The 24,455-nt window shown below is 38.6% G+C and overlaps 1 protein-coding gene across 2 annotated transcripts in view; it reads right to left on the bottom strand.

Moving 5' to 3' along the window:
* LOC122792261 (CD2-associated protein-like) overlaps positions 1-24,455 on the bottom strand; it is a 1,538,751-nt gene that overhangs the window by 356,875 nt on the left and 1,157,421 nt on the right. For both annotated transcript variants that reach the window (XM_044060012.1, XM_044060011.1), the window contains exon 10: positions 8,070-8,115. In XM_044060012.1, coding sequence (XP_043915947.1) covers positions 8,070-8,115 — 46 coding nt within the window. The remainder of the gene's footprint in view (positions 1-8,069; positions 8,116-24,455) is intronic.

The following is a 24,455-nucleotide window of genomic DNA, read 5'->3' on the forward strand; positions in this document are numbered from 1 at the left end:
GATATATTTTATTTTGTCACAATATTAAACTAAAAGCAGTTTTGCTCGTGAAAATTACATCACTAAATAAAACATAACATGCATAAGTAGTGCTGAGGGACTGCGCATACAGACTAATGTACAAGTCGGCTGAAACTTTCTGAGGATTGTCAAGTATTTATGGATCCCTTAAACTTTATTTCTAAGTTTCCTTTCCATGTAAACAAGAAAATGTTTCAGCAGTACTGGGTGTGCATGAGTCTACATATGTTGTCTTTTAGATTACGACAGAAGTAATGCACTTGTTTTAAAAAGAATGCACATCCTTGGTACAACCATGCTGTCCATGTTTTATGTAGTTGTTTTCTTTACACTGTACCATAGCTTTATATGCATTTATTGATTTTAGTATATATATATATATATATATATATATATATATTAAATACAGGTAATAATTGTATTAAATATACGTATCATATATTAGCAAATGAGAAAGGTTTTCTAGTTGGTTCCAACAACATAAACAGCACCCATTCAGGGCTAGTCGTTCTCTAGTTTTACAATATTTGTGTGAGTTAATATCATATGGCCTTTTTTACTCCTCTATAAAAGTTAATTTATTGGCTATTTCAGCATATCTGCCCATGGATCCTCCTCTTTCAATGCATGTCAAAATATTTTTGAAAGGGGTTTTGCATAAGAATACAGGTGGCCCCCTCCTTGGGTCTTCATTTTGTGTTAGAGGAGCTAACATTTGTTCCACTGGAACCACTTAACCTGGCTCTTTGGAGGTTCTTAACATGGAAAACAGCTCTACCAATGGCTTTATTTAAGCCAAGCTATCCGTCTCTTTGTTTTTAATTTCTGAACCCCAAAAAAAGAAGTTATACCCTATACCTTGGATATCCACAGGCAACTTGAATACTTTCATGACAGAACTAAATCTTTCAGATCTTCAGATCAATTGTTCATTTCTTGTGAAGGTAAGAAGAAGGGACAACTTGTGTCAAAACTGACTATTTTCAAATAATTGTCTAAGACTATTACCTTTGATTATGGTCATCACAACAAACGTATTCCAAGCAGGATTAAGGCCCACACTACCAGGGCCCTGAATTAATTTATGGCTTTTTGGAAATAGTTGGATTCTAGAAGTATTTTAGAATATTTTTAAATATTTTTATTTTTAAGCATTAGTATGATAAGCCACACTATGTTTCATACTGGAAGCTGGTGAACTGCATGCCCCTGAATTGCATTTTTTTTTTCACCAAAAGAGGGAAAAACTAACCAGTTGACACTTCTGGAGTAAACTTGCTTTCATTACCAAACCAGCAGAAAAAAAGGGAAAAAATTAAAATAAATTAAGAAAGTACACTGACGTGACACCCCCTAAGACAAATAGGGATACCACTGGAATGCATACACAAAAAATAGTGTTATGCAGCAATCCAGCACCAAAGCAAAAGTAGACATAGAAACATAGATCAGTGGATGCATGCTCAGCAGAGAAGCTCAGTATGTTTAACCTAAAATGAATAGAGGACAAGTACAGGGCTTGGTGTCAGGTCAAGCAAACAAAGAATTCATTGTTAAAAACAGCCAAATCTAATTTAAAATAAGACATTGTATAACAGAGAACTGCAGTTAATATAGGGCTAACAGATAGTGTAATTTATGAACATGGTCTTTACTGTTTTTGACAAAGCATATCATTTAAGAGTAAACGTGACATTATCCAGAGGCAAATTGTACTCACTGCCTTTAGATAATCACGCACGTTGTTCACGGAGTGGAAAAATCTAGTCTTAACTATTTATAGGTTCATAGGTAAGTACTAGGCTATCTGCCCTTTCAGGCCACTTTAAGCCTAGCCAGTTTCTACTTTTGCACTCCGAATACATCCCATGGTCAATAATTATACATTACCCCTAATGAGAATAACTGGGAATGCATAAACCAAAATCTTTTTGAAGACAGCATTCTGATTATCCGGTTATCGCTTTACAAAATTTATGCCAGCTTATGACTAAGTTGTCATTCCTTACCTACTTTCACAAACAGATATTTTACTGGCCATGTAAGTAGAATTATTGATGATTAGTAATTGTCTTAGATGTAGCTTTTCTTCCTCAACTTATTGACTTGCTTCAGCCAAAAACTGTAGAACAGCCTATAAAATTCCAAGATTTCATAGAAAGCTACAATGTTATGAAGAGTGATTGCAAGATGTGATTTGAGGAGGAAACCATGAGAAAAACGCTTAAGTTCTGATATTATGATTTCTGTATATGTCATGGCTGGGGATGGATATAACAGAAAGAGATGCATTTTTTGTTAAGAAGCATGGCAGCATACCAAGCTAAGATAATACTTGCTATGGCCTCATTAACCTGTTGCTCGTTTTCTCTATTTGTTAAGACGGGCATCTATGAATGCATAGTGCATAAAGACATGTTACATAAAGACATGTTACATAATTCATGTTGCATCAGCAATGTAATACTACAACCCTCATGTAACCTCAGGCAATGTAATACTATAACCCTCCTGTAACCTCATCAGTGGTACAGCCATGAACTGCATATTCCAAATGACTAATTCCTGTATACTATAGCATATTTTTATAAATATATTTGTCCTTTTCAGGTCCATCTGAATGCTAAGTTTGAAACAGTTGTTTTGCTCAGGCTGAGATTAACTTCAGACATACATTCCAGCTTTCCTTTCCTGTCAGGTAGCTACCTGTAACATGATGTTCTGTAATACTGTAACAGCTGTAAATAAACAGGAGTGCTGTAATGCAATTTATATAAACTTATCTTCAGCCTATGATAGGGTCATACTCAAAATCCTGATCAATAAATTATGAAAACTAGGTATTGGTGTAATCGTGGCAAGACTGATAGCTGCACGGCTTACAAACAGTGCATGGCAGGTACCGTACTGCAATTAATCTGGTGAAATTCTGGATTACAGTCAGTGTCCCACGGGGCTATATCCTAGGCCCATACTTGTTTAGTTTGTAACTTCTGAATTTAACTTTTTATCTCAGGTATTCTTTAGAATACATATCGATTACTTGAAAATGAGAAAACTGATTACATCTGTTATAGATAGTGCATCTATGCAAAAAAAAACTTCATTAAACTGAGCATTTGGCAAATAAATACCTAAAAAGTAAGTACATGAGATTTGGAACACGTGGGCTAAAGGATAAATATTTAATACAGGACATAATGATTGAAATGTGAATTAATTTAAGAATGTGAGTATATGGGTAAACCCAGCTTTGATTTATTTTGTTTTAATCATATGAAAAATTGATTAATGATAACTATAAAACTATAATCATTAAAAAAATATGTATAAAGTCTAGGAAATCAAACACAATGAGCTTCTTGTTTGTAAATTATTTTTGACCAAAATTAGAGCATGTAATAATAAAATGGAAATATTATAAGAAAGCTAACATAAATAAATTGGAAAATGACAGTAGAAATATGCCATGGGGATCCAAGGATGTGAAAGTTTGAGTTATTCTATAATATTAAAATATCTTAATTTATAAAGTGTCTCAAAGAGATTTAAGAGGAGATATTATTCAGGTATATAGAGAATTTAAAGACAGCTATCTCTGTGAATGCCTGGGGTTATCAAAGAGTAGTAGAAAGTCATCAGAAAACCTGTGCAGGTGATTATATCAGAATGAGAAATGTGCTAGTAGTTGATGTCTGGAATAGGCTAACAAAATATATTAAGCAAGCATTTGTTTGGATATTTTTAAGAACAAGCTGGACACTTATTATGGGGATAACAGGTTAATTATATTCTCAGGCCAGAAGGGCATTATTGCCTATGCCTAAATTATTTGTTTAGATGTTTGCACATATTATATGTACATGGAGTCCATATTCATGTGTCTGCAGAACTCCAAAATCTGAAGAGGAATTGCACTCCATAGCATTCTGCATCTTGCAACCCCCTTAAGAATTTCACTGTAATGGATCATACGTTATTCCCTTCAACCTAGTGAGATCAGGTCTTAACAGTCTATGACCTTCAAATTGAAGGAAACTAGTTGCTACCTGTCCTACCTCGACGACCCCCAAACCCTTCTTCTGTATGGCCATTCCTTCTCATTCCCTGACTGCTACACTATAAACTGTGTTATCCCAGTTTTTCATCTGAGCCAGAGTACCTGTTTGCTACATCTTTCTTACACCTATCTGACCAACTAAGTGCTTGATTAAACCAAATTATACAATGCCTCCTCTAAAACGTGCACGCTGATTGGCCAGCCCAACCAGCATGCCCGTTGTAAATCCCTCAATATACTAACGGAAAAAGGTCCGGTCGCCCGGACTTTTTCCATTAGTATAAAACACTGTCTCGCTATGTTATAAGAGTTTAACATAGCGACACAGGTTTAAAAAAAGCAACGGAGATCTCCGTTGCTTTTTTTAAAGCTGTCTCGCTATGTTAAACTCCTTTAACATAGCGACACAGTAAAAGCTGGAGATCTTGCGATCTCCGTTGCTTTAAACCTGTCTCGCTATGTTAAATGAGTTTAACATAGCGAGACAGCTTTAAAATAAGCAACGGGGATCTCTGTTGCTTATTTTAAAGCTGTCTCACTATGTTAAACCCATTTAACATAGCGAGACAGTAAAAAGCAACAGAGATCTTGTGTTCTCCGTTGCTTTTGCCCACAGCTCTGATATACTGCGTAGGCATGCGCAGTACATCAGAACTGCCGCGGAACACCAGACAGCTGCGGAAGGGCAGCAAAGAGGCATTATACAATGCCATTATTTAAGAAAAGTAATTATTTCTTTTCTTAAATAATGTCATTAATATAATAATAACCACTTCTGGGTGTGGGTAATGCTGGATTTACCCACGGTTGTCTTTGTTTGGTCCCGAGGGCGACCACGCCAACCGTGGGTAAATCCAGCATTACCCACACCCAGGCGTGGGTTATTGCTATAATAATCAAGTGATAAAACAATCTTATGCATCTAAATAATACCAGTAGCAAAGAGTCTAGATTCAGAAAATTGCTACACTAGTAAATAAGAATAAAACATGTTAATAACGGAAGTGAAATGTAACAAAACTAAACTAGCAAACTGAGGACCTCTACTGGTTGTGAAGGAGATGGACACATCTCTGATTGTTTATACCTGCGACTTTCTTTGGTTTGACTTAACATTTTAATTAATCACTCTAAATGCTGTTTTGTTAAAAAGTGCATGACACTGTATTTCAAGAAGTCTGTAAAGTAGACAAAAGTGCTTAATGTGAAATCTGAGAATTCAATCCATGTAGCTTCGTGAATAAATCTGAGGGCCACCTTTTCCATTTACTGTTACTTGATGTAAATACATTTTATATATATATATATATATATATATATATATATATATATATATATATATATATATATATATACACACGCACACACACATACACACACACACACACACACACACACACACACACACACACACACACACACCACACATACACACAAAGTAAAACACTCAAAGTCAACTGCAAAAATATTGACCCCATAAGGTTGAAAACACAGAACATCACACCAGTATGCACATAAAGAGAATCAGCCTCAGCACATACAAAATCTTACTTCAAAAAACACATGAAAATGTTTTTTGTAAAAGAGCACCCACATCCCTGCTAATTTCATATATATATATATATATATATATATATATATATATATATATATATATATATATGTATATGTATATATGCACATACACATATATATATTATTTCCACACTTGTCAATCAGCTGCTTAGTTGGTCATACGTGATTGACTAATCAGCTGTTGGCCAGACACACACACTCATGATACAATACAGTACTCACATATATATATATATATATATATATATATATATGGGTCTACTACAATTTGATGAATTTACACTTACCCGAAATCCAAAACGCTGAGACAAGTCAACTAAAAACTGATTACATCAAAGCAATGAACCACTAACACTTTAAACAGAGAAACTAACTACTTCGCCACCACTGTGATCTTTGTCCTCTTCCCCAGTATAGTGCGATCCCCGAGTTGGTAAATTTACTTGGGGGGTGGGTGGCTTATATATTTATATATATATATATATATATATATATATATATATATATATATATAGATAGATATTTATAGACACATACACACACACACGCACACACACACACACACACACACACACACACACACACACACACACACACACACACACACACGTACTGTGCAGTGAATGGAGTGTGGTGATTATGCTCCAGTTTGGAAAAAGACAAATCAGTTAAACACTGCAGGGGTGCAGGACCCTATTTTAACAAATGTATAGCACCCCCTGCTTAAGTTGTTAAGGATGGGTCCAGTGCTACACTGCTAAATATGCCAATATGGACAAGCAAATGATAGCAGCAGAATAAAAGATTTGGTTCTGCTTGCTATCTTTACTGATATGTTGACAATTCCTATTACAAATTTAGAAAGTATCTAGAATAGCAGGATGTGTGACCACCTGCATTTCCTGTGAAGGATGCAGACTCTGAAACTCAAATATATGTCACTATTCAATGACTTCAATCCTCCATGACTTGTCTGAAAACCACAGACTTTATGAGGAACAAACCAAATAAATTAGACAAAAATCTGGACAGATGAGAGGCATGGCAAGGTGAGTGAAAATGTAAGGGACTGTGTGTTACACTGCCTTTCTGACAGTGCTCGCTAAGTGGCCAAGTGCTATACTGCTTTGAAAGCTGGCAAAACATGTTTACATTTTTTTTCTTTTTTTTTTTGCTGTAGCTAGTAGTACATGGAGCAAATAAAACTCCATGCAGCAAAAAGAATCAATGTTCAATTATGAGTTCTCAACATGGATGCCAAGATTCATCTCTTGAACTTCACTCTTGAGGTGAATTTCTTGACATCCATTTCTCAAACACATAATAAATGGGCTATGATCAGCGACCCTATCATAGCCTCTATATAAAAGTTTTGCAAAACTGTGATACTGTAACATGCATGTTATGGAAAATGTGTACATGCTTTTAAATGTGTTTTCAGAATGTGTCAGGATGTATGGAGTGTGCGAATATTTTCACTGCAATTAAGCAAATGACAAAGTTTTAATTGCTAGTTACTATAGTTTAAAAGAAGAAACCTGAAGCAGTAAATTTCAGAAGTCATTTCCTCACTGAAAGAGCACCTGAAAGGAAGATCTGGAAGCATGGAGTTGGAGTGGGCCCAAGTGGAGGTTATCTATGGAGTGTAACCTGTGGACTGTACCTGCTGGAAATATGTGTCTTGTAGCTGAAAGTAAGGCCTGAGAGAGGTCTACAGCCTTTGAGTAATCCACCGTAAGAAGCTGAGTTTGGAGGTGAGAGTTAGGCCTAGATGAGTCTAGAAGCCTGGACCTTTCTGGTAGGTTATAAGACAGTCTATAGTCTTGGAAGGGTTGTGTTGAATGGACTCTGTTTTTAAAGCACTGATTGTTTTATTTTTAGATGGCAAAGTCAAGTGAGTTGATATTTTAGTTTGTAGTTCACTACCTAAGTTTTCTTCTTAGCTCATATAACACACACACACACATACACACACACACACACACACACACACACACACACACACACACACACACACACACACACATTTTAATTCATTGTCTGTTGTTAATTGGTCCTTAAGGTACACCTTACATGTCTTGTGTACCTAAATGAGTTACCAGTAACTGTTTTTCTCACATATTTCTCTGTACAATATGATGTGTGATATATACATATGGGATATTATTGTATTTCAAGATAACAGACAAAAATAACACATCAAAGCATAAAAAAGTACTCTTGTTCAGATGCAAGTATTTCAGTTGATATGAAATGGAAAGCGATAATCTGTTTATATACAGAATTGGATACAGAACAGATGCAAGTGGAAGAGCAGGTCATTACCTAGTGGCATACTCCTACAACTAGAATACCCCTGTGAGACAAGAAATACAAGGAGGAAATATAATTCCCAGCAATCTTGAGTGCCTACCTGTTTTCTTTATGGATAGTGTCCTAGGAGGTAATGGTTTTGTACTCTGAAACAGAAAGCATACTGCATGTTATAATACTAACATTCCAAAATAAAAAAATCAAATTTATTTATTACTTATAAATAACAACTTACTTATATGCAACTCCTCACTCAGGGCATCTGCAGCCAAGCATGAACATTCATATACTGATGCTTATAAAGCACATTTAAAAATTATTGTATGCATATAATTTACAGATTACATACAGTAAAAGTTCCACTATCATGTGAACAATACATCTTATATTGGTATACAAGAAGTGCTTTTTTTTTTTCATTTTTAAAAAATATAAATATTTAAGCAAATCTTCAGAAATACAAAAGCATTGCACTTTTTATCTGCTACTACTTGAGGACATCAGAGGACTACATAATATTACAGCACAGAAACACTTGAATGTTGGAAAAAAATTATTTTGGATGATTTCAGTTCCATGCTTCATTGTGTTTTGTAACCATTTCCAATAATATTTCGCTTTAGGGAAGGAAAAATACAACAGGGGATAAGCATTTGTTACTCCTATGGCCACACACTTCTGATTTTTTTTTTTATTCAGTGCCTTGATAAGTTAATAACACTCCACTGAATCTTCAGTAACATTTTCATCTACACATCACTGTAGCAAAGATTACAATACTTTTAAGGACTACTCTATGTACTCTATAAACTAAACTATGACATGTTGTATGTCAGTCTAAAATATGACGTGTTTTCTTTCTGGAGAAAAAAAATAATCAACACAGAGAAAACATAATCGAAACTGGTGAAAAAAAAGTCAGTCAGAATTGTTTCTCTGATGTTTACAATTCTGGTCCAGAAATCATATGCTTTCCTGTACACTAAGATGCAAGAGTTTGAGATTCTAGATTCTGACTGTAAAATTTACATAACAGCACACCTATTCCACTTTTATAGCAAGAAAATGTTGTTAGCTTTCCAATTTATTCTTAAAAGAGTTATGCTTTACTGTTTGTCATTACTTGTCATGCTTTAGCTTATTTATTGTGTTGGGCACTCATTTGTTCTCAGAATATTTAGAAGCTTAAACTTCATAAAATTCTGTTCCCATCATCTGGCTGAATTAACAGAATCGTGTTCATTTTGCAGTGCAAAAAGATTAAACTGTATTTCTCAGAAATTATTTTCATTCATCTTAGGCATGGCATGTTTTATTTTAAATCTTTGTTTTAAAACATTCACATTGCTAATTGCTAAGGCTTAATACATTTACCTCATGTCATGTGCCTAGATATAAAATCTAACACATTAACATTTGCCTTCTATAACAATGTACAACAACACATTCCAGCTGAAGGAGTAAAATTTCTATTACTTTGGGGGCACAGCTGCATTGTTTGTAAATCTGTAACTATTAAATGGAAAATGGAATATATGGCTCATAGAAACAATAACAGGTTTGTAATAATAATAATAACAATAATCATCATCATCATAATGAACTCTATAACTTAAAATGTAAACACTAAAAAGTAAGTCAATACCATAAGGAGTTTCAAACCTTGGTTTCAGCCTAACTACAGAATATGTATAGTGAGGATGTACCACTAGGGGAAGTCTGGATGTTTGGGAACAACTAAAGACTATTTTATAGAAGGGATTGCCTGATTCTAACCTCCATCCTAATCCTAACATAAGAGGCTATTTATGCTGATATGACAAATCTTGTAGGATGAGAAAAAACAGGTTGAATGCAGATTTGAGAAGAAAGCAGAAATCCCCACTTTAGGGTGGAGTGGATGCTCTTTACAAGAGAGGAGTATAGGGAGTTGCTTAAACTTAAAAAAGGAAAGTTCAGGTGTTGTTCTGGAAAAAAATTAGTCAGCACACTCAGACTTGGCACTATCGAGTATGTGATTAGAGTGATAAGTTGGTTGAATGGTTTGCCTGTTTTGCTAACTTGTATAAGGAAGTCGAATTCATAGTTCATAAGTTCTCAACGCTAGAAGTCTAAATCTCAAAATGCACTCACTCGAAGCACTCCTTAAAATAGAGAACATCAACATTTGTGCTGTAACAGAGACCTGGTTCAAGGCAGCAGAAAGCACTTCTGCACTACCAGGCTATAACTCAATCCACACCTTTCGGCCCCAGAACTTGGACCAAAGCTCTAAAAGTGGTGGTGTTTCCATATTCATAAAGGATGTGCACACCTCCAAACTGGTAGCCCAACGTAACGCATCTGAGACACTTCAGGTGCAGCTAACATTAGGAAAGACAGTGATTCAGGTCGTAGCCTGCTATAGTTACCCAACCATGTCCCAAGACTCACACTCCATGTTCCTAAGCACCCTGGAGAATATTAGGGTCCAACCTAACACACTCATACTGGGTGACTTCAACTACCCCTCCATTAACTGAGAAAACTACTCATGTACCAATACACTTGTCCAACATTTCCTGGAATTCATTAATTCCAATGCCCTGGACCTGCTTGTTCTTACCCCCACTAGAGGCAGCAACACCCTTGACCTGGTCATTACTAACATGGGCGACCGTTGCTCTACATCAGTAGTCAACTCCTCCCTGGTTAGATCTGACCACAAACTAATTACCTTGGATATCCTCCCACCCACCCCCCCCCCCCCCGACCATGAAAAAACTTCTCCAAAGCTAACTTTGGGCTCCTAAAAACAGAGGTGGGTAACTTCACGGCACCCATGCAAACGGTGAATAGTTGCATGACCACCGAATCATACACCAATCCACTGTACGATCACGTACACAAATGCATGGATCTCTCCATACCCAATAGAACCAAGACACTCTCCTCCAAAAAAAGAAAGCCAATCTGGTGGTCCTCTGCCATAAACAAACTCTACAACAGAACGAGGAAACTGATGAAGAATAAGGTGAAGTCCCAAGACTGGAAAAACTCCCTTATCAGCCTCAACAAAAAGATGAGATCCCACATCAAATCCTCTAAAGCTAGCTATGAAAACAGAATTGCAGCATACAGTAAAGACAGCCACAAGGCCTTCTATAATTATGGAAAGAATCTCCACAGCAATGCCCAGATTTGCTCTGAGCTACTGCACAATGCTACCTCCTGTACTGAGCCAACACATATTGCCAATATACTGGCCAATAGATTCAGTGCAAACTTTACCCCTCTCCCCCCCAAAGGACCAATCACAATACCAGCAGATTGTCAGGCACCCAGTATTACTGCTGCACAGGTTAAAACAGCACTATCCAAGGCCAAGAATACCACTTCTATGGGACCTGACAATATCCCTGGCTGTGTTCTACATGAACTACAGAGTGAACTGGCACCTCCTCTGTGTCCCCTGTTCAATCACAGCCTTACCTCAGGCTTTGTCCCTACCGAATGGCGCACTGTTACAGTCATCCCTCTCCACAAAGGAGGAGCAAGTACAGACCCTGGGAACTATCGCCCCATTAGTCTGATGAGTCTGACATGCAAAGCTATGGAATGCATCATCATGGACCTAATAAACAAGGATATATGGAATCTCTAAACTCTGGATCCCACACAGTTTGGTTTTGTTAAGTGTAGATCATGCTTGCTCAACTTGGTCGACTTCTTTGAGTCAGTCGCCGGAGCTGTGAATGAAGGCAACATGGTTCATACAGCTTACCTTGATCTGGCCAAGGCCTTTGATACATTGGGTCTATATTACGTGATCAAATGATCACCATAGCAAATGCTCGTAAGAGCGAAAATGCAGCACACCGAAGTGCTTTTTGTGGGATTGTGGTACAGTGAAGAAGGGAATATTTGCCCTTTCCTCATTGTAGTGCAATCTTGGAGTTGGTATATATATTTAGCGGGGGTGTGGGGGCACAGCCCTTCACAATAATGGCTTTGATGTGTTGCATTTTTGCTCTTACGAGCGTTCACTATTGTGATCATTCGATCACATAATATAGATGCGATACCATTCCCCACTCAGGAATTATAGAAAAAACTCACTAAGCTAGGCATCAACCCCTATATCACTAGGCGGGTTGCAAACTGGCTCACAGATAGAACCCACAGTGTAAAAGTAGCTGACTCCAAGTCAGACTGCCGACCAGTCACGAGTGGACTCCCACAGGGTTCAGTCCTGGGTCCTCTCCTCTTTGGTATCTACTTCTCTGAAGTCCAGGCCAACACAAAGGGACTGTGGCTGACAAAGTTCACAGACGATTGCAAGTTGGGACCTATTATTAACTCCCCAAGTGATGTTGACATCCTACAGAAAGGCCTCACAGAGACCAACGATTGGTGTCAGAACCATGGCCTTAAGTTCAATGCCAAAAAAATGTGTTGTCATCCCCTTTGGGAAAAACCCAGTTCTCATGAATTACCACATCAATGGTAGTCCACTGAACACAGAAGGCATTATAAGAGATCTGGGAACACAGGTTGACAGTTACCTCTCTTTTGACACCACATTGCCACTGTGGTCAGAAAGTCCTTCTGTGTGTCACATCGCATTACTAAGGGTTTTGCATCCAGGAAGAAAGAGGCCAGTTGTCTCCCTCTACTCTTCCCTCATTAGGTCAATCATCGAGTACAATGCCTCATTTGGCATGAACCTCACTAGACACCTGCAACAACTGGAGAGGCTGCAAAATTACCTCACAAAAAGTATCCTAGACCTTAAACACTTGTCCTATATGGACAGACTCAAAAAACTCCAACTATTCTCTGTCGCATATCGCCTACTTAGAGGTGATCTCTGCTTGACTTACAAAGCCATGTCTGACCCAGCTCTGTTAGAAATGCTACATCTAAAGAAATATCAATCCCTCCACACCACACACTCCAGAGACCTCAACCTCATTACCACAATCAACAGAACATGCTGTAGAGACAGATTCATAACCCAGAGACTGCTAATGCTATGGAATAGACTTCCCATACATGTCAAGCAGAGCACCTCACTGGCCCTCTTCAAGAGAAATCTTGATGAGTGGATGGGAAATAGAAAATTCACCCCGGGGATCACTCCAGTGGCTCTACTCAACAGAGGCACTGGGAACTATGGTTGGGTGGTACAAAGCCAGGGTAATCCTATGGGCTAGGCTTGTAAAGGTTACAGGGCCATTAACCTAGTACACACCTATTAACCTATAATGGCCCTAAGGCCCTTACAAGCCTAATCAAGTTTAACCTTTGTTCCCTTAAGGGTCTATAGATATGGTCTATGTTATAAGCAGATCTAAATCAGCACCAACTGCCCCTATCCAACAGGGACAAAGTAAAACCTCTGGGGTGAATTTGCGGTTTCCCATCAAATTGTCCAAGTTATGCTTAAAAAGGGTTAATGAAGGACTCTGTTTAACCTGTTTTGGAAGTTTATTCCAGATGAGAGGCAACCTCTGGGAGACATATCTGTCTCTCTAGAAAGTCCTGTTGATGTCACATGCTAGGTTAAGGTCCCTAGAATGAGTGAGTGAATCACGTACCATTTGACTTATGAATGTGCTGCATTCCATTAAGGCAGGATCAGAGGTTGCTCTGTATGCAAGGCACAGGTCACCTCTTAGTAGTCTATATGATACAGAGTATAGTGACAGTGATTTTAGTCTGGCCATGTACGACGTGCTGACGATCCAGAATTTTCTTTATGAGGAAACTTTGAGGTCTTTCCAGTTGCTGCAGGTGCCTGTTTATGTACATACCAAAGGGAGCATTGTACTCTATTATTGGCCTGATGAGGGAAGAGTACGGGGGGGGGGGGAGTTATGACCTCTTTTGTTCTGTTCTATGCTCTTGCTTATGAGGTGAGCAATGCAGAAGGCCTTCCTTACCACCATGGAGACATGGTGATCAAAAGTAAGGTTGCTGTCAACCTGTGTGCCCAAATCTCTCACCACTGACTTAGAGCTTGGGTGTTGTTATCAATATGGTAATCTGCAGGGACATTGCCTTTCCCAAAGGAAACAATAATGCGTTTTTTTGCATTGAGTTTGAGACCATGACTTTGGCACCAATCATTAGTTTGCATAAGTTCTTCTTGTTGAATGTTGACATCACTGGGGACTCAATGACTGCTCCCAGTTTGCAGCCACAGACCTTTTGTTTTTGCCTGTACTTCTGAAAAGTAGATTCCAAACAATAGGGGGCCCAGCACTGATCCCCGTGGAGCACCAGTGGTAAAGGGTCTGCTGGTGGAGGTGGAGTCCCCTGTTTTGACTGTATGTGTTCTGTCGGTGAGCCAGTTTGCAACCCACCTGACAGTATACAGTTTGACCCCTGGCTGGGTGAGTTTTTCAATGATGTCTGAGTAGGGGATTGTGTCAAAGGCCTTGGCCAAATCTAGGTAGGCCGTATGCACAGATTTGCCTTTGTTCAAAGCTTTGTTGACAGTCTTGAAGAAGTCCACCAGGTTTAACAGGTAAGATCTCCCTTTAACAAAACCAAACTGGGATGAGTCAAGTGTTTGAAGGTCTCCTATATCCTTGTTGATAATGTCTATGATGATTCTCTTCATGGCCTTGCAGATAAGGCTGGTTAGGCTAATGGGTCTATAGTTCCCAGGGTCAGTGGATGCACCACCCTTGTGCAATGGGATGATGGTAGCTGTTTTCCATTCAACAGGGACAAAACCAATGCTTAGGTTGTGGTCAAAAAGAGTACCCAATGGTATTGCTAACTCCTGTATTAAACCATTGAGAACACAGCCTGGGTTGTTATCAAGTCTCATAGAGGCTATGTTTTTGACCTTGGAGAGAGCGATTAAGACCTTTAGAGATACTAGTTGGATAATAGGTGGCAGGAATGTTTTGAGTTATACGTGGTGGGGACAGGTATGAGAAGTTTTCAGTAAACCTGTCCACTAGCATGTTGGCTATTTTCACTGGTTCAGTATATGTGGTACCATTGACTACCAGTTCGGCACAAATCTGGGCTTTTCCTTTAAGGTTTCAGATGTAGCTAAAGAATGCCTTATGGATATCCTTAGTTAAGGATGTCAATCTAGATTCATAGTTAGCTTTAGAGGACTTTACAAGATCTCTTATTTACTTGTTCACACTGAGAAGGGATGTGCTTTCAATTCTGAAATCATTCCTTCTTGCTTTTAGACAGCAATTTCTTCCTCTTATTATATAACCTGTTTATGGAGGATGTCCACCAGGCAGGCTTGTTTTTTCTTGAGGATCTTGCTTTGGTGCTTTCAGGAACAGCTGAGTCAATGCAATTGTATAGATGCTTAAACAATGTATTGGTGTACATCCCAGTATAGATGTCCTTGCTGTCAGTGGGGACAGAAGCTTTGAAGCTATTAATGCCACCTTGTAAGAGGCTGTATTTGGCTTTGCAGAAGTTCTTCAGCCTAATTTCTCCTGGGGGGAATCTGATGCTATTGTTACTTTGAAAGAGACTGATTTATGATCAGACTTTACCAGGGAGGGCCGTTTACTTGTGGTGGTGCACCATTCTACCATGTTGGTGAGTACTAAGTTTAGAATTTGTGGGCCCCTTGTGGGGTGCCAGCTAACTGTTCCAAGGCATTTTAGTTAGCGAAGTCCAAGAACCTTTTGATGAGTGTATTTGTACATGTATGATTTACCCAATCTATAGACAGACAGTTAAAGTCACTCATAACCAGGGTGTTTGGTTGTATTTTGAGCAACTCAAGTAGATCCAAGTAGGCAGTGTGGATATCATGGTTCATGGAGAGGGATCTATAGCTGGCGATAACTTGGAGAGGGGTCTTTCCTATAGTTATTTGCACGTGGAGTAACTCTGGGGAATCATTCTATTTAACCAATCTGGAGGTGTATTTATCTTTCAGGAATATTGATTCTCCTTCTTCAGTTGTCATGCATTCATTTTGTGGACTGAATGCGTGGAAGGCATTATATCCCAGTACAGATGGGCTGCTCTCCATGGCCTTGAACTGAGTCTCTGTGACTGCACAGGTGTCCACATCTTCTAAGGTGAGGAGTGCTTCTAGTGAATGCAGTTTCAGATTTAGATGCCTAGCGTTTAGCAGCATAACCTTAAAGTTGTTTTTTGAGGATATTTTTACATCGTGAATTTTATTTTTGTGACCTTTCTTTAAAAAGGCACTATGGGGGAAGTGACAGCCTTAGCAAGTAGCCTAAATCCCAGAGGTGACAGGTGGAGACCATCTCTGTCAAAGCATCATGGTCTATCAACCATATCATCCCAGGCTGACAGGTACTGGATCTCTTAAGAATGACAGCAGAAACTAAGCCAATTGTTGAAGCCAATCATTTTTTTGTCTGTATTGAGACATCATCATTAGAAAAATGTGAATGCTGCTTAAGGCTAGGGACATACCAGCCTGGGACATACTGTCAGAGAGCTCAGTCATGTCTCTCTTCATATAGTCCAGTGAGGTACATCTCACGTGGTTCACACCAACATGGACTTTGACAGAGTCAAAACAGTGCCTGTTGTTGAGAGACTCGAGTGCATGTGTGATGTGGTGGATCCTGGCACCTGACAGACAGCTGATCATGACCTTTTCCTTATCCAGTCTGGTGAGTGGGACATCTGTGTGTCTCACAATGGAGTCGCTTATGACTAAAATATTTGATTTTGTGTTTTGCCTTAGGGGCATGTTTGGCGAGACACTGGTACGTGACTTTGTATGTGTACTGCGATTTTCTGAGAATGTATTAAGTGAAGTGTGTTTATGTTTCAGAGGTCTCTGATCTTTAGGTAGGCTTCTAGTGAGAGCCTCTGCATATGTAGGTTTAGGTGTTGTATACGTGGATGATGCAGTAGGTGAATTGTCAAAAAGCAATAAATGTTCCGTGCCTCAGCCAAAGTCTGCCAGTCCACAATGAAGCACAAAAGATAGAAAAAACTGGCTTGACACCGCTGTATGGATAAAAGTTTAATAAAACAAATGCCAATACTGTTGTAAGCGCTTTCGGGTTCACCAACCCTTCTTCAGACAATGAAACACATACTATTACACATTTAAAAAGCAGCTTCAACCAATCAAATGCTAATAATTTACCCGCCTATTTTGTAGTGCAGGTTTTAAAGGTATCCTGTCATTTAAACCTGGGTATCTATGAGAAGTGAGTGTAATAATCCATTTGGACTCCAAAGACTCAGTGTATAGCTTGATATCCCCCCCTCTAGCACCCAACCTAACATTAACTATGGCTTTGAACAAAAAAGTGTGTGTAGGGTTCCTCTCTATGTGTTTGTAAAGAGCATTCTGTTCTACATTATTCCTAATGCAGGTAAGGTGTTGTAGTATTCTAACCTTCAGCATGTTAGTTGTCATCCCTACATAATAGGATGGACATTTTTGACATTCAGCAATATAAACCACATGTGTTGTTCTACATGTCGCTCTAGCTTTAAAATTAAACTTTCTCCCATCCACTGGATGTGTGAAAGTTGAATCCTTATTAATACTGGAACATGCTTTACAGTTACCACATGGTAAAGTTCCTGTTTTACTCATCATAGTACTAGTTCCCTGGAAACCCTTTTCTTTACATAGTAAGTCTTTAAGATTGGTGTTGCGTCTATAGCCAAATCTAGGTGTATGTCCCACTATCTCACTAAGCTTATCCTCAGTCCTTAGTATGTTCCAATTCCTTAAAACAATATTTTGTATATCCATGATATTGCTGCTGTAAGTAAAATACATCCTGGGTCCTACATGTTTCCTTAATTTGGACCTATGGTGCATACCATCCTGATTACTTAATAGCCAAGGCTTATAGTCATCATTTCTCCTTTGTGCACAGTGACTAACCTTTGTCTGTGTCAACCTAGGATTGTATCCTTTTCTATTGAAGCATGTACTTAATTGTTCCACTTCTGCTTCATAATCAGTATCATCCAAGCACAGTCTTGATGCCCTGCATAACTGTCCTTGTATTATATTTGGAAAAACATATCATGGATGCATACTATCGAATGCTAGTAAATGGTTTGTCCAACATTCTTTTCTATACAAGGAAGAGCTATAACCCCCTGAGCTTTGGGTAATCCTGGTGTCTAGAAAATCTATGTGTTCTGTAGAGTAGGTCATAGTGAATTTTAAAAACGTTGTTGTGGTGTGTAAATAGTCTAAAAAACAGTGTAACTGTTGTTCATCTCCTCTCCAAAACAAAAAGACATCATCCACAAATCTTGCATAGGCTCCCACATAATTTGCCCAGTCTTTGTTGTTCATAATAGTCTCTACCTCCCAATGATGTAAAACCAAATTTGCATAGGTGTTGGCACAGGGGGTGCCCATGGCAACCCCCTGTGCCTGTCTATAGATCTGTTGTCCCCCTATGAATACGTTGTTCTCCAAAACTAGAGACAAAAGAGTACATATTAGGCTAACCTTATGCTCTTCCACTCCCATTTTACAGAAAACATGTTTAATGGCTGATAGGCCATAACTATTACCTATAACCGTGAAAAGGCTTTTTACATCTAAAGTAACCATAATGGTACTCCCTTGAAAGCCTTCCAACTCATAAGCTCTAACAATCTCTAAAAAATGTTTCGTATCTTTCAAAATATTGTGTATACTATCCACATAGGGTCTCAATGTGTATTCCAACCAAATAGATATATTCTCAGTGACCCACCCTCTGCCCGAGACTATGGGTCTCAGGGGTGGGTCCTCCAAAGATTTATGAATCTTCTGCAACGCTTTGACATCATTGGGAGGTAGAGACTATTTACACACCACAACAACGTTTTTAAAATTCACTATGACCTACTCTACAGAACACATAGATTTTCTAGACACCAGGATTACCCAAAGCTCAGGGGGTTATAGCTCTTCATTGTATAGAAAAGAATGTTGGACAAACCATTTACTAGCATTCGATAGTATGCATCCACGATATGTTTTTCCAAATATAATACAAGGACAGTTATGCAGGGCATCAAGACTGTGCTTGGATGATACTGATTATGAAGCAGAAGTGGAACAATTAAGTACATGCTTCAATAGAAAAGGATACAATCCTAGGTTGACACAGACAAAGGTTAGTCACTGTGCACAAAGGAGAAATGATGACTATAAGCCTTGGCTATTAAGTAATCAGGATGGTATGCACCATAGGTCCAAATTAAGGAAACATGTAGGACCCAGGATGTATTTTACTTACAGCAGCAATATCATGGATATACAAAATATTGTTTTAAGGAATTGGAACATACTAAGGACTGAGGATAAGCTTAGTGAGATAGTGGGACATACACCTAGATTTGGCTATAGACGCAACACCAATCTTAAAGACTTACTATGTAAAGAAAAGGGTTTACAGGGAACTAGTACTATGATGGGTAAAGCAGGAACTTTACCATGTGGTAACTGTAAAGCATGTTCCAGTATTAATAAGGATTCAACTTTCACACATCCAGTGGATGGGAGAAAGTTTAATTTTAAAGCTAGAGCGTCATGTAGAACAACACATGTAGTTTATATTGCTGAATGTCAAAAATGTCCGTCCTATTATGTAGGGATGACAACTAACATGCTGAAGGTTAGAATACTACAACACCTTACCTGCATTAGGAATAATGTAGAACAGAATGCTCTTTACAAACACATAGAGAGGAACCCTACACACACTTTTTTGTTCAAAGCCATAGTTAATGTTAGGTTGGGTGCTAGAGGGGGGGATATCAAGCTATACACTGAGTCTTTGGAGTCCAAATGGATTATTACACTCACTTCTCATAGATACCCAGGTTTAAATGACAGGATACCTTTAAAACCTGCACTACAAAATAGGCGGGTAAATTATTAGCATTTGATTGGTTGAAGCTGCTTTTTAAATGTGTAATAGTATGTGTTTCATTGTCTGAAGAAGGGTTGGTGAACCCGAAAGCGCTTACAACAGTGTTGGCATTTGTTTTATTAAACTTTTATCCATACAGCGGTGTCAAGCCAGTTTTTTCTATCTTTAGTAGGTGAATTGTGTGAGCTGACATCCTGCTTAATATCTGACATACTGATTTGTAAGTGAAAGAGCCTAAATTCTAGATTCTTAATATAGATGCATTTGTCACATATTGAATTTCTGTGAATTAGGAGAAGTTGGTGGTCGGTGTACATGAGGCAATTACTACTTTGCCTCAGGATGCCCATGTCAATCAGGTTGGCTGGAGAAATGGTGGAAAATTGTCCATTCATGATGCTGGGTTAAGTACTGCAGTCACTAACAGGGAGGGGACTAGAAGGACCAGGTATGGTTAATGGACAAGAAAAGGTTCTATAAACCATGAGGGGCTTAACAGGTAAAACTTGTGGAGGAACATCAGAGGCTCAGTGTTTAACTGGGCAGGGAAGCACAAAAGTGAGAAACCTCCAATGGAACTCAAGCAGTTGACTAAGGGAAAATTATCTATCTAAGAGTGTGCATCTATAACCGCCAGTGGTATCCTCCACTGCATGGTAATGTGCAGTTATACGGGTGGTGTGTACCATGCACACCCGAGCTAACACAGGCAACATGTAGCAATGAGGTTAAACTGATTTCAAACACTCTAACCAATAGTAGCACACTAGACTGGGCCCTGTGCCAACAATCACTGCTTGGATAGGTCCTCAGCTACACTCTGCTCTCACTAGGGTATAGGGGAGGCCCTCTTTCGTGGAGGAAGGCTGGATTAGTGCTCAGAAACTGTAAAAACAGACTGGGTCCAGCAAATCTGAACCAAGTCTATGCTAGGCTAAAAGTGAAGGAAACAGGAAAAATAAAGTAAAATACAGTTCAAAGATAACAGCACACAGAAAAATACAATGCAAGAAGTGCAGATCAAGTAAAAATTATACTTATTTTTCAGTAGCAAGCAGCGGATGCTTCAGATAACACAGGAGATTGATTGCTTGTTGCTAACATCTAAATTAACGAAAGGCAAAGCCCAAGACTGAGACTTTTTCCAGCAATCCCCAACTTAGATGGGTCCTTGGCTGCACACTTTGCCACAAGGGTGCAGGGGGGGGTTCTTAATGTAAGATGACTGGTTTTAGTACTCAGATGATACTGAACAGTCTAGATTCAGTAAGCCTGAATCTAGTCTATGCTATAAAATGCAGAAATACTAAAAATTCAAAGTGCGGAAAATGGCAGTCACAACAGCAAAAAACAGCTTAAATAAAGAAGCATTTCAGTAGAATACTCCACAAGAGTGTAGATCACAAACCTTCCCGGTGTGAAATAACTGGTCTGGAACCCAAGTACTTAAACCAGAACAAAGACACTTAGAATAACAGGCACAATAAGCCTTCACCAGCAATTCCCAGATTTGAAGGGTGTAGACTACACTCTCCTGCCACAAGATTCTAGACCACAAACCTTCCTAATGTAAAATAACTGGCTTGAATCCCAAGTGCTTAAACCAGAACTAAGATACTTTCAGAATAACAGATGCACCAATCCTTCAACCAGCAATTCCCAGCTTAGAATGGTGTAGGCTACACTTTCTTGCCACAAGAGTCTAGACCTCAAACCCTCCTAATGTAAAATAACTGGTTTGGAGCCCAAGTGCCCAAACCAGAACTAAGACGCTTTCAGAATAACAGACACAACAAGCCTTCATCCAGCAATTAAAGAAATTGGAGATGGTTTTTGATACCTCATCACCTGATAAACAAGAGATCACAAGGCATGAAATACAAAATGCTATTGCTAGAAGAAGGTGCCATGACTAGAATGCCTTCAGAATAATTAAGTTAGCAGTATAATTTGGGACAATGTTTTTGATTCACTTTTAAATAGTTTGATGTGAGTGCTGAGATTTCCTCTCTGTCTTGGTAGAGAGGATGACTGTACTCATCTTCAAAAAGGGAGACGGGTGAATGCCAGTTCATTACATGCCTATAACTTTGTTAGATAACTTGCTAAACATTTTGAGTATGTTGCTAAATAGAGGCTCAAGGATTAATGGAAACTAAGCATAGTTTAGTGCCATTGCAGTTTGGTTCTCATTCTAATGTTTCTGTTAACTGCCACCTAAGAATATTAGATCTATGGATTAAATACATTAAAATAAGGGGAGGTAAGCTGTGGATCTTTGATGACTTTACTCCAGCTTTTTATTCTGTTAATAAAAACAGATTATAGGAGATAATGAAGAATTATAGTGCCTTTCAGAACTTAATTGGTATTATTGGAGCTTTGTACAAGGATTCATGGTCGTGGTGACAGGAAGGCCTGAATGAACTCTGAAAGAATCTGTGATGAGAAAGGAGGAAGGAAAGTAAATTTTTCCTAAATTGTCTACCATCTGCTGACATTATATTGCTAATTTGCTGATTGTGTTACTATTTACTGTGCCCGTTTTTTTTTTGTTTTACTTTGGTTGGAACCCATTACCTTGTTTATTTTCTGACAGAATGTAAATTGCTGGTGCTAGTATTAAGGGTGTCTAGTCATACCAGGGTTTGAAATAGCTTTACTGAGCTGTTGTTGGCTTTTTTCTATACCACTAAATTACTCTGTTTTGCATTCTATTGCACTCCATTCAGCTAGCCTTCTCTAAGTTAGAGTGCAGGAGCAGGGCACAGTGACACGGCAACACAATGCATTGTGGCAGGGTACAGTGTACTCCATAGTCATAAGGCATTGGTAAAATTTAGTTATAGCCTCTGTGGTCCCCAAGCTATGCCCTTTACTTTCATTTCTGATACAGACTCAGAACTGCATGTTTACCACACTTTAGACAGAGACAACTTAGTGCACCAAGCTGTAACCTCCCCCTTCATAGTACAGTGACACTGTTCTCCTCATTAAAGCCCTGCTGGAACAAGTTTGGAAAAGGTTAACTAGTAACTCCACTGCTAGGTGCAGGGTTCAACTCTTAAGAAGCTTCCTTCCTGTTCTGCTTTGTGTTTGTCAGACAGCATAGTGCTACTATGTTATAGTAAGTGACATTGTGAAATACCTAAACTGTACCTCACTGATGGAGGGGTTTGAGTGGAGCTGTGACATTTTATGTTGTATTTTATAGTAACAAACATGTAATATATATTAATTTAAAACTCCAAAGGGCATCATTTGGCATTGTAATGTTTGGATATCCTGCTTTGCATTTTATGAGTTGAAAAACATGTTGACAATCTCAGGTTATTCTGTGATAATAAACCCTATACCCAAACTGTACTTCTTTGGAGCACAGGGGGAAGGGGAAAGTCCAAGTGCAGTTGTAATATTTTGCACTACATTTAATAGAAATTGAAAATAAAGAAACACATAAGAAAAAAACAGGGTTTAAGTCAGAACATAAGTTAGTAATCATTTCATTCAAACTATCTAACCCTCCTGAAACCAATATTTTGGAATCCAGAGACTTCAAATGCACAGATCATCTCAAATTCCATAATGAAGTCTTGAAATTCACTTATAACATCATTACTGCAGACATCACCTCAACAGATAGATTTGCCAAGGAGTTTATACCAGCATAAATAACAGTACAGAACTGACAGTCCCATCAAGATCCAAATATAGCAGGAAATTTGAAAGCAAACCACCCTAATGGTCCACTGACATAAATAAAAGGGGAAAAAAATCAATACAGAATACAACAAATCTAAAGACTGCCAAGTCTGGGAAAATATTAGGAATTTGACTAGGAATTAAAAAGATTATAAAATCTAATAATGCAGCCCATTAACTCAGGTAGGCATCAAAGCCAATGTTGTCTTTTGGCTTTTCTCAGTTAGGGGTTGCCACAGCGGAACTCCGGTCTGCTAATGATTGGCAGTAGATTTTCACGAATGCTGAGGTGCCAGCTCGATGTTCAACCTTCAACGAAGGCACGCCCATTTACGCATGTCTTTCGAACGCCCAGCCAACCGTGGGGAGGACATGCAGACTCCACACAGAAGGCATTCCTCGCACTCCAGCCGAGAATCGAACAGGAGAACCTCTTGCTGTGAGACAACAAAGCTACCGCTGCACCATCGCTTCTTAGTAATGTTAGAAAACTAAAAAAACAGCACTTATCAATGTACAGAACTCATGCTAAATGGCAAAACCTACTCAGACCCAGTGGACATTGCAAATTTACTACTAGCATATAAACTTATTGCAAATTTCACTCCTGAGATGACTTTCCAATGCTCTACAGTCCCTGCATTTCTCAAACCTCCTATTTTTGATAAACAACATAAAATGAAAGTGCGTCCCAAACTAAGAACACTCCTCCAAGGGTCGAGGTAACATAAAGAGTTATTTGTTGAACTGTACTAAACATGCCCCTCATGCAAATTCTCCATAAGCTACTTATCCTGAGCCTGACTACAGGCTCAGTAGCAGGCGAATATTGTACAGCAGCGGTAAGGCCACCGAACACATTATAACAGACTATATTAACACAGACATTAGAAATCTGATAAGGCTAGAGCTACAGCTAT

Source organism: Protopterus annectens, chromosome 1.part2 (genome assembly GCF_019279795.1).
Source record: "Protopterus annectens isolate FY-2018-M chromosome 1.part2, PAN1.0, whole genome shotgun sequence".
NCBI lineage: Eukaryota > Metazoa > Chordata > Ceratodontiformes > Protopteridae > Protopterus > Protopterus annectens.